The 12,087-nt window shown below is 44.4% G+C and overlaps 1 protein-coding gene across 1 annotated transcript in view; it reads right to left on the bottom strand.

Moving 5' to 3' along the window:
• RAD50 (RAD50 double strand break repair protein) overlaps positions 1-12,087 on the bottom strand; it is a 99,964-nt gene that overhangs the window by 22,798 nt on the left and 65,079 nt on the right. The window contains exons 15-21 of the mRNA XM_030212157.1: positions 10,376-10,565; positions 8,526-8,652; positions 4,889-5,082; positions 4,146-4,256; positions 1,559-1,651; positions 1,361-1,474; positions 415-542 (exon numbers count right to left, since the gene is read on the bottom strand). Coding sequence (XP_030068017.1) covers positions 415-542; positions 1,361-1,474; positions 1,559-1,651; positions 4,146-4,256; positions 4,889-5,082; positions 8,526-8,652; positions 10,376-10,565 — 957 coding nt within the window. The remainder of the gene's footprint in view (positions 1-414; positions 543-1,360; positions 1,475-1,558; positions 1,652-4,145; positions 4,257-4,888; positions 5,083-8,525; positions 8,653-10,375; positions 10,566-12,087) is intronic.

The raw sequence follows: 12,087 nt of genomic DNA, 5'->3' as shown, positions 1-12,087 counted from the left end.
TGTCTACTAAGAATGCTGCCCCCTAATATGGCTTGATTTTGTGCATTTCCCCCTTGGATTGTTTTTTTCCCCCCCAAAAAAATGGTCCTAAAAGATAAATGCACTGAGCACTAAAACATATAGCAAAAATGGCCATTTTTGAAACAAAAAGCTGGACGTTTTTCTGGTTTGAAAATGGCCATGTTTGCTACTGGGATTTTTGGACATTTTTCCCAAAACATCCTAAATCAGATTTAGACGTCATATTGAAAATGCACCTTGTTATCTACTCAGGTGCTATTTATTTGCATAAACAGCTTTGAAAATTGCTCTTAACTAGCTTTAATTTAAATTTAGAAATGATCTTTATTTCTTTGCAAAAGAAGGATATACAAAACACTCAAAGTTCATAGTAGAGATGTCCAGCCCACTTGCCTTCTCATCTCCATGACTTTCATTTCACCCATGTTCTTCATAGTTTTGTTCATTTCTGCCTCAACCCCTTTTAGCTCTTCTTTTCTTTTCCTTAATGTTAGGTTGTCCTGCAGCCACCTCTCCTGAACCTAGGGGGAGAGATGCAGCAGAAGCTATCAGCACAGTACATCCAAATATCACTCTAGAAGGCAGGACCACCGAAGGGGGGGGGGGGGGGGGAAGATTCCCCAGGGCCCAGCCTCCAAGGGGGCCCGGTGCTGGGGTCTGTCTTTCTCCCGCTCCTGACAGGACCCGGGTGATCGTGTCCCGAAAGGAGGAGAGAGAAAACTCCAGCGCCGGGCCCCCCCTTAGAGGCTGGGGAGGAGCAGACACAGGGCTTCGGGGCTTCTTGTTTGGTTGGCGGGGGTCCCTAAGCCCTGCCAGCAGAAGCCTTCCTCCAGCGCTGTTCTCCACCGCATTGCCTGCCCTGCTTTTCACCTTACATCGCACAGATGGGGAGGGAGGTGGGGCAAAATGTGCCCCCCCCCCCCCACTTTGGGCTTCAGCCCTCCCAATTTTTGTGGTCTGGCTACGCGGCAGTCCTGGGGGTGGGGGCCTGGCAGAAGTGGTCTGGGGGGGGGGGGCAGCAGTGGTCCTGCTGGGGAGGCCCAGCAGCAGCGGTCCTGGGGGAGGGGCCCGGCAGCAGCAGTCCTGGGGGAGGGGCCCGGCAGCAGCGGTCCTGGTGGAGGAGGGGGCCCTGGCAGTGGCGGCCCTGCCCCAGTACTGGTTCAGTCTCTCGGCGATCCTGCTAGGTGGTTTTCCAAGAATGAGGAAATCTAAACAATTATAATTAGACACCACTGTCTTAGATTACATGGAAGAGTTTATAGTCAATGATGTCATTTTGGCTTTTTTTTTTGTTTTGTTTTAAACATACACGGTGTAGTCACAAACACCAAGGATCTACCTTCTGGGTGTCGATGTCTTGTCTGATTGTGATCATCTCTTTGTTAATCTTCTCTTTTTGTCTTTCACAATCATTCAGCTGAGCAGTTAGTTCATGCAGCTCGTTCTCTTTTTTCTACAGAAAAAGCAGCTTTGTGAGCTCATGGTGCAATGACATTACTTTCATGCAGTCTGACTTATTTGACTTGGGGTTTCTTACCTCTTTATAGTCTTCTCTTCCATCCTGAATATATTTCTCAATTTCTTTCATGAAGGACGTGATGTTTTTAATCTTTTCTCGCACATCATTTAGCTAAGATAGGAACATATGCGTTAGTGCACTGAAAAACCTAGCCAACACCGTATGCTTCATTAAAAGAGCCCAGCTCGTATTTCAAAATGGGATGGCTGTACGCAGTGTTGCATGGTTGAAGTGATGTTCCACTGAGTTTTGTATAATTATTTTGAGAATGTTATGTTTAGGTGGATTGGTACTTTTGGAGATGTCATCAATAGAAACGGTCGAAAATGACAAGTAGAAGGGAAAGAGGGAGGGTTAGGGGGGGATGGGAGAAACTGTCAAAAAATATTGATGCTGGACTTTATCATTGTATTTCTATTTTGAAAGTTTGCTAGTGGCATTAACGTTTATGCCAGATATTGGATGTAGTTATCTTTGTCATCAATAAAAATGTTGAAATGTAAAAGAGCCCAGCTCTCTCACCGTAAGGAGACTTGTTGATTGTGTAATTAATGTCACTTGTGACATCATAGCCAATACAAACCAAACAGATCTAGTGGGCACAGAACCTGATAGAAGCCAATTTTAAAAAACATAGGTGCGACTTTCCTTTACAGAATATCAGCCTAACCCAATATATAAGAGCTTAAAGTTAGGTATGAGCATTTACGCCAGCCACAGATACACACATAACTTACGTCTGTAAGTTACGTGCATAAGGGTGAGTCCCATTCAAACTCTGCCTATGTGCATACCACCATTGCAAATACCCGCTACATATTTACCGATAGAGCTTAGGCATAGTTACCTGTGTATGTCACTCCTGCTGGAATTCTGCGCACAAAATTTGCAAATTCTGCGCATAAAATTTGCAATTTTTTTGCAGCACCCTCCCTCCCACAGCATCCTCCTTTCTTCTGCAGTCCCCTTCCACCCACAGAATTCCTTTTTTATAGCCCCCTCCCATCTACAGAATCCCCCCCTTTTTTTAACAGCCACCCATAGCATACTCCTCCATTTTTTAAATGTTTTAAAACTTTTTACAGCTGCTCCTTCCATTCCGATACCCCCGCACTCACTGAGACTTAAAGTGATAGTCTCACGAGATTACCACTTGAAGTCTTGGGAAGCCATTTTGAGAAAGCACAGCACCAGCAAGAGAGCGGTGACACCGGGGCAGGAAAGAGTGAGGTTCTTTCCTGCCCTCAAAGAGGCCTCTAGACCCACCAGGGAGTGCACAGGTAGGCTGGGTGGCAGCAGGTGAACAGTCGGGCGAGCGGGTGGAGAGTTGGGTGAGAAGGCAGGGGGTGAGCTGAGCCGGCGGAGAGTTGGGCGACAACGCGGGGGGGGGGGGGGGGGGGGGGGGGTCAGTTGAGCGGGTGGAGATTCGGGATTCTTTGCAGAAATGTTAAATTCTGCGCAATTCTGTGCTTTGCAGTTGCGCAGAATTCTGGCAGGAGTAGTATGGCCATTATTCTAAACATTTATGACCCCGATATTCAAAAAAAGCTGAGGAGCCGATATACAGCCCATGGGAGGCAGGCTGGCTAAGTGCCGCCATCGGTGCTGAGCCCAGATATTCAATTTTGGGTCATTTCCTGTGGCAAGCACTGAATATCTGGGGGTTTTTTTTGGCCAGCTTAAACTTTACCTACCAAGTTAATATTCAGTGCTGGCTGGTTAAGTTTATAGCAGTCAAGGATAGGACTGCTATTTATGCTGTCCGATTTGGCTGCTAAACTTATCTGGTAAAGCACTGAATATTTACGGCTAGCCGGCTTTATCTTGTGATATAGCTTGTTAGCCACTATCACCGGGATTCTATATATCGCACTGAGATTTCCACACGAAAACCGAAGCGTATTCCATAACAACGTGCATAAGCTAACTGGTTAACAAGCTAATCAAGTGTTGATAACTGGATGTTTGCAACCAATTATCAGCACTAACTGGCATTAACTAGAATTCACATGCACTACTTTCCTATAATTTACGCGCTCTATTATAGAATATGCCCATTCCGTGCGTAATTTAGGTGTCAGCATTTACACCAGATTTTCACTGGTATAAATGGCTGTAACTATAGTCGCAGAAAACGGGTGTTGGGCGTATTCTATAAACTATGCCTAGATTTAAATTTAGGCGCAGTTTATAGAATACTCCTAGGTGTATTTTTTTCAGAGCTGATTTTTTTTAGGTGTGATATATAGAATCTAGCCCTATATGCGTAACTGGCACATATGCCATAGAATTACCCCCAATGTAACTTGTGAAAGGAAATCACAAGTTGGAACACAGGAATTGCTAAATGGATGATAAATATTTCAGAAACAGGGGGACATATGCTCTTTATAACCAAAACAGCTGAGACCTGTGTGAAGCTAACATGAAGCTTCCAAGGAGGCCCTGTGGTCAGTTGCATGGAGTATCTGTGGTTAAAATCCAAACAAATGAGAATAGGGAAGCTGGAGGTTTTGGACAATGTAACAGTGTTTAGGCATTTCTGAAATCTGTGTTGCTAAACTGAATAATGGCAGACAAGATGCAAAACAACTGTTCCTCTCACCTTTTCCTGTGCTGCTTTACAGTTTCTGTTCTTCATATCCATTAGTTCTTGTTTCTCCTGTTGAAGCTTTTCCAACGTGGATTCCAAAGGTAAAATTTGGTCCCTAGCATCCTGAAATGAAAAAGGTCATAACAGTACAGCAGCAGATGTTCTCTAGCTCTCCCACTAATCCCATTGTTGCACACATTAGATCATTTGGGGGGGGGGGGGGGGGGAGGCAATATTCAAGGGAAATTCCATGGGTAAATCAACAAAAAGAGAAATGATGTCTTACCCCTATAATTTATTTTTCATTTAGTCTTAACTAGACCAGTCCAGAAGTTGATGGACATAACCCACAGGTTCTGGACTGGTCTGGTACGGATGCTAAGGAAGAGACCTTTGAAAATTGGCTGCCTCTGTGTGGGTAAAAGAGTACACCCTGCTGTGGACTTGCTACTGTACAAGATCTGGAACCCAGCACATCTGAGCAAGCCTCTTGTGTGGGGACAGGAATGTTCAAATGTACATCACTGCGTACATCTAGTAGCGCTATAGAAATGATAAGTAGTAGTAGTAGTAGTAAAATGCCACTGAACCCCAATGACTGGCCCTGGTGAGTGGCACTTTTTTTTAGATAGCTCGTACTGCTACCCAGTAAAGTACTTTTGAATATCGGGCCAACTGTGTCCATCAAGTTTGGCTATTCAGCAAAATATCACAGAACTAAAGGGATTAATGACCCTATTTATAGCATTTCTCACCTTGATCTCCCTGTGCAGAGATTTGACCTCTGTGGTCAGCTCCACAGCCTGTTCCTCCAGCTGCTGGCGACGCTGTAGGTTGCTGGAGATCTGAAGTTTCTCTGATTTTATTTCATTAATGGTACTCTTCAGCTGCTGGATCTGCTCCTGTTGATCCTGTATAAGTTTACGTTTCAACTCAATCGTACTAGAAACTACAAGATAAATGAAGATTGAAACAGAGGATAAATTTTAGGCATTTTCGACTGAGGCTTAATTAATAATCTCTAACTCATCCCGACTACTCCTATTTTGTGGAATAATAAATGTATCTTCAAAATAGATTTGGAAGAATCAGGTGAAACAGAAATAAATGAATTAACAGATGTTCTTGCGTTTCCCCAATTCCAAACTGTGCTTTTTTTTCAGTTTATTTTATTGAATTTTTTAATATTATAGAAACAGCAACACTTATTAGCTCACTAGTAAAAAAGGCCCGTTTCTGTTTTAAAGGAAATGGGCGCTAGCAAGGTTTTCCTCGGAGTGTGTATGTTTGAGAGAGTGTGTGTGAGTGACTGAGAGAGAGTGAGACTGGGGGTGCGAGTGTGTTTGTGAGAATGAAAGTATGTGCCAGGGTCCCCCCCCCTCTCCCAGTTCCAGGGTCGTCATCCCTCCCCTGGTCTGTCTCCCATTTGCAGGGGTGTCCCCCCTCCCTTCCTTCCTCCCAGTTGCAGGGTCCCCCTCCCTCCCTTTTTCCCAGTTGCAGGCCCCCCCTCCCCCTCAGTTGCAGGGTCTGTGTGTCTTCCTCCTCCTTTTGTCCTCCACGTTTTAAGGCACTGTCTATCCAGTGGAAACAGCTTTAAAAACGACAACGAGAAGCAACAGCTCCTAGGTTTCCTTTTTTTTGAGTGTATACGAATGACAGCTGCATAGGGGAGTGGAATCAGAGATTAACCAATGGGCTTCCTTGCTTACCATAGACTTGCTTTGTTCACTTCCACTCCTGTCTATTGAACGTCCTGCAGCATGTCATAGGTTTGCTTGCTTTGTTTTGAGTGAACGGGGATTGCGGCCACGCTGGAATCGGACCCGCTGCTCTTTCCCTCCCCCCTCCTCCGACTAGCCACTACTGGACCCCGACTCCCGCCCTGAGCCCTCACCCGCCTCCTCCACATTGGACAGTCGCCGGAGGCACTTGCTCGCCATCTCACCCCCCTCCCTCTTTGTCCTCTCCGACAGTCCGAATCCGGACTTTGAGAGGAGAGGGAGGGTGGCGGCGGTTTGTTGAGGGCGGTTATGGCGCGCGGTTGTTTCGGGAGTGTCATCCTCTCCGACAGTCCAAATCTGGACTTGGAGAGGAGAGGGAGGGCGGCGGCGGTTTTTTGAGGGCGGTTACTGTGCGCAGGTGGTTCCGGAGGTTGGTATCCAGTCTCCAGCGATTCCTAGGCAGGGGGAGGTGTTTGCTACTGTGTGGGTCGCAGTTTGTTGCTGGGCGTCAGGCTGGTGACTTCACCCGAGGTGCAGCCAATCAGTGGCACTTCATTGGATTCATGACGTCAGTGATCTACTCCAGGTAGCAGACCACCTCCAGCGGAAGCCACGGTTCCAGGCAGCCTCAGAACGTTGGAGGTGAGAATTATTATATAGGACTAGTAAGAAATGCCCATTTCTGAGACTAATGAAACGGGCGCTAGCAAGGTTTTCACCCTTGCCACTGGCATAATGAAGCTGACTCCCTCCCTCCCTTGCACCCACATTCAGGCTGGCTGGTTAGTTGCTTTGCTTCGCTCCCTCCCTCCCTCAGACGTTGAGGCTGCCTGCCTGGCTGCTTGCCTCCCTCCCTCTCACCTTTAGGTTCTGTCTGTTTTTTTTTTTTTGCAGCAGCAGCGGCAGCAGCGGGACAGCGAGGGAAGGAGGGAGTTGATGTTGCTGGGGGGGGGGGGGGGGGGGCGCACGTGCACAGCGTTTTGGAGCGTGGAAGGAGCATGTCTATGTGTCGTCGTTCCGTGGGTGGCAGGCTGGATGGACGGCGTGGGGCAGGCATGGCAGAGCGCTTGTAGTTTGTTTTTTCATGACCCGCCGTCGAGGTCATGATGTCGGAACGCGAGGGCGGGGCTGGTGTGTGATGCGATTCGTCGATTGTGGTAGCTCCGCCCTCCATGTCACAACGTCGTGACGCGAGGGTGGGGCAGACAGTCCTGTGTGGAAAAGACAAATTTCGATCTACACCACCATGCAAAGAGGAAGTTGCAGCTTCACTTAGAACGTTGGGGTTGCGAATTATGTCCGGAAGGGGCGTGGCTGTGGGTGGGTCTCTGACTGAGAGTGAGTGGTGCTGACAGCCTAGCCTACCAACACTGCAGGGCTTCAGTGTGTCCCTGGCACAGAGCGAGCTTCAGAATGTTCAAGTTGAGAATTATTTATATAGATGTGCCTCAATAACCTAGGGCCTGATATTCAAAGCATTTATGCTTCAAACTGTGAGAAGTATGCTCATAAATTGGATTCTTTGAAAATGTACTAGGGTTGAATGTATACATTTTTTACTTAAACTTTCACTAAACATTTCAGTTTAGGAGCATAAAAAGTGGGTGGAAACGGGGTGGATTTATTATTATTATTAGCATTTGTATAGTGCTACCAGACGCACGCAGCGCTGAACACATGATACAAAGAGACAGTCCCTGCTCAAAAGAGCTTACAATCTAAGGCGGGGAAAAGAAGTTAGGAGCATAGCACTAATTTTCAGCACTAGGTTCATAAATCTAGACAAATTATAAGCATATCTTCTAAGCTCCTAAATTAAGATGAATTTTTAGCAGAAAAGTTATGCTCATAAATTTGATTGAAAATAGGGCACAAACTTAAGAGGCCAAGGGCCTCTTTTACTAAACTGTGCTAGTAATTCCTGGCATGACAAATGAAAGGAAGCCCATTCAATTTACACGCAGTTTTATATAAGAAGGCAGATCTGTGCCTAATTTAAGTGAGGATTTACACCAGGTTTCAGTTGGTGCAAATCTTTGGGCGCAGATTACCGACACTATACACTATTCTAATAACGATGTAATAATAATAATAATAATAGCTGTCTAATAATTCTAATAATAATTCTAATAATAATAGCTGTCTGTTCGTCTGTCCAATTTAGATTGTAAGCTCTGTTGAGCAGGCACTGTCTTTTCATGTTAATTTGTACAGCGCTGCGTAAGTCTAGTAGCGCTATAGAAATGTTTAATAGTAGTAGTAGTAGATGTCCACTCGAAGTGCGTTGAGGGAGGCTACAACACACAGTTTTGCATTTTCAAAAAGTACCCAGAAAAAAAATAAGTATCTGTAGGGGAAAAAGCAGATCTCTATGTAGTTTTCAAATGAAAAGTAAATGCACACTTTTCTTTGACCACTGGTGCAGTGTCTGAGTAAAACTCGGGCACATTACAACTACTTGCATAGTCTACAAACATTGCACCAACAGTTTTACACCTAGGTCAGCACCAAAAGTAGCAAAAATACACTTACCTATAAAATACCCAGCTTTGCCTGATGCTATCTAGTACATTTATCTCAAAAAATAGACTTTGGAAGTTCAGACATAGAATGGAGGAAACCTCCTTGTGCAGCTGTCTAAATTCCCACATTCTGCTAGACTCGACTTTACCTGTATCCAGTCTGAGCTGTTTCTCTTGTTTCTCCTGGTTCACCTGTTGCACTGTGCGAGTCAGGTCAACTCCTTGCAGCTTGGTAGCCTGCTGTGCTATCCTCCTGTCTACATCCCGCAGCTCTGTCTAAAATGTAAAATAACACATAAGCAAACTGAAAAAGATGCATTCCCAACCTGCAGTTTTTCTCTCACTTCAAACATCCATCTCCACAGAGGAGCTGCTTGGACACATTTAGATTTCATTGTTGACCAAAGGTAGGAGAGTTAAGTCTCTTTCAAAACTAGAGTCCTTGATATTGCTTTTCTGCCAGCAGAGTACACTGCAGTGCAGGGATTCTTAACCTTTTTTGGTTCCTGCACCCCTTTAACTGATCAGTGAAACCTTCACATCCCCTTCCTAAACTGTTGATAAATTACAGTAATATTTCTGCTACCTATAATTGTCTCTTACCTATCTATATGTTTCATCTTTGCTTATACCCTATGCTGTCTATGAACATGTTTTATTACATATTGTGTTGACATTGTATACTATGCCATACTTTGCATTGTTATTTAAATATTTTTACTGCTGTAATTGTCTATTGCTTATGTTTGACTTATTCTTACTGCCTTCCCTATGTCTAGAAAGTTTCAATACATTTCCTTAGAGTTCAAGAGTAAGACCCTTCTCTGCACCCCCATTTGACCTCTTCCTGCACCTCTTGGGGGTACAGCAACCACTGGTTAAGGACCCCTACTGTAGCATCGCCAGCCACCTCCCTCCCACTTGGGATTTGACAGCACCACTTTTGCAACATGCCTGAACCAGGCCAGCCCCAGACAGACTGGTTGCAAGTCTTGTATCACAGTACTACAGCCAAATCATCTGGATTTAGCTCATACCTTTTCTCAGTAGTTCAAACTGAGTTATGTTCAGGCACGGTGGGTATTTTCCTGTCCTGGGACAGCTTACAATCTAACTTCATACCTCAGCAATAGAGAGCTAAGTGACTTGAGTAAGATCACAAGGAGCAGCAGTGGGATTTGTACCTGGCTTCTCTGGTTCTAACACTGCTGTTCTAACCATTAGGCCTACTCCTCCACAGGAAACAGATTACGTATAAATCAGCTTTAACACTTACCTATTGAGTTCTTAAAAATGGTAGTACTCGGGTCGATATTCAAAGCGATTTAACTGGTTGCTTAGTGCTGTTGAAAATGTCTGCTTACTGCCTATGTCAAAACCGGTTATTTTGGGGTCAGTACTTAATCGGCCAAGGTAAGTGCATAAACAGGACCGCACAAAAGTCAGTCCTATCTTTAGGCAGTGCCCACCCCCCTCCATAGCCAGTTAAGGGCCCCTTTTACAAAGGTGTGCTAGCGTTTTTAGCATGCATTAAACATTAGAGATGCCCATATATTCCTATGGGTGTCTCTAGCATTTAGGACATGCTAAAAACATTAGCGCACCTTTGTAAAAGACCCCCTAAGTGCTGAATATCGCACTTAACCGGCTACACTTTTGCTGGCTTTGCAAACCTGAAAATTCAATGCCGAAGCCCAGACATGGCCCAGAATTGACATTCTGGGAATAAAGCCTATGGTGGTCAGCAAAGTGCTGAGCGCCACTGATCGAATATTGCCCTTAATAGTTTCATATCACCAAAAGTCATAAACAGAAGCATTACCTCATCCCAACTGAATGACTCGATCTACTGAAAGTCATTACCCCCCCCCCCCCCCCCAAAAAAAAAAACATTCTGTCCTCACCATCAACCAGTAATCTTGTGTCACCCAGTGATGCACCTGAAATGCAGATAACAGTGAAGCAAGTGAATGTTTGCACAGAACTTTGCAGACCTTACCTGGTACCGGTCCATCAGTGCAATGTCCTGCAGACAAACCTTAGCACTTTCTTCTTCCGAGATAAAGGTAGCCAACAGCGTGTCTTCTTCTTCTATTTCAGCCTTTAAACGCTGAATCTCTCTGTTTATGGTGGTCAGCTTGTTTCTCAGCTCTGGTATATCCCTCTCGACCAAATCTGCCAAGGTTTGCCTGAGCAGCAAATGGAACATCTTTGTGTTAGGATGAAAAATAAAATCATCAAGAGAACTGAATATAAGCTTTTTGCCCTAAAGAACACACTGACGTTCAAACCTTAAAATGCCACTTCCTAAAAAAGATTTCTTGGTTCTAATGTGGTCTTTGCACATTCACCTCCAGATTTTATCATTTTAACGCCTAAAGTTAGGTGCCAATCGCACATGCAAGTTATAGAATTACTAGCCCTTAGGCGCAATTCTTACAGTTATCTGCGCAATCTCACCAACCGTGGCCAGAGTTTCGCTATTACAGCTGCCTCAAGGCGTGACAATCAGTTTTATTTCAGCACAGATCTCTCCATGTTACTTCAGATCCTGGCCACGGTCGGAGAGATTGACTGAAGTGTATCGTCTTTTAAGCTGTGTTTGATTTTTCCATTTAAGTTTTGTCACAAGATTGAGGGGATTCATCGAAATTGAACTCTATGTGGAGCTTTAACAAAACTTTATGTGTACGGGTTTTTTTATGCTGATGAAGACAACTGACCCCGATTTGAAGTTCCTTCTGCCCAATAAATTTGTCTTGGCGGGGGTGCTGAGGCTTTTTCCCTTTTACACATATTTTGTACTCCACAAGGGATGATACAGTAATCCTAAAAAGTACTTCATATCTCATTTGAGAGAGGTTTTTTATTGTTATTGTTTGATAACCATGCAGTCACCTGATACAGTGAGAAAAGCACCATGACATCCTTTAGAACATGGTTGTCCAACCTTGGTCCTCGAGGGCCGCAATCTAGTCTGGCTTTCAGGATTTACAAAATGAATATGAATGAGATCTGTCTGCATCTACTGCCTCCATTTTACGCAAATAGATCTCATGCATTTTCATTGTGGAAGCCCTGATAACCCGACCTGGCGACAGATGAGGTCGGACACCTCTGCTTTGGAATAAACAAGACAGATATTTAAGGCCCCTGTTCTTAAATAGAACGATACACTTACATATGTCAGCGACACAGTGACCTGGCTGTACCTACTACCAGATGGTCTGTCAGTCTGAGGACAATCTGCTTGCTTTTACAATTCCTTCTTCCACACACATTTCCTGACACTTCATGATCATGTTATAGAACTTAACAGGATGCAGATAATGCTATTTCCTGCACCTCCTTTTATGGCTTGCTCTTGAACTTGCCTCACAAAAATTTAACAGAAAAAAGGGGTACAAATAACTCATATCACCTACACTCTTCACTAACGTGCCACAATGCTTCATTAATGTCATGAATGTCTACCTCTCTATAGTACAGAAAGTAGAAAAACAACAACAAAACAGTTACACAAGACAAGAAAAATATGTGTAAAATTTATAAGTCATCATTAAATGGTCACAAACAAGTCTTTTAACTACTTTTAAGGTGTCTACAGAGAAAGGCCATCTCGTTTTCTCTTCTTCCTGAACTAATCAAAGCCAGGAAACTCTGCACAGTTGAACATAACCTGGTGTGATCCATTTAAACCAATAAAGAGGG

This window comes from Microcaecilia unicolor, chromosome 8, assembly GCF_901765095.1.
Source record: "Microcaecilia unicolor chromosome 8, aMicUni1.1, whole genome shotgun sequence".
Lineage (NCBI taxonomy): Eukaryota > Metazoa > Chordata > Amphibia > Gymnophiona > Siphonopidae > Microcaecilia > Microcaecilia unicolor.
Note: the sequence above shows the minus strand (reverse complement) of the source record. Positions and strands in the feature narration are given on the sequence as shown.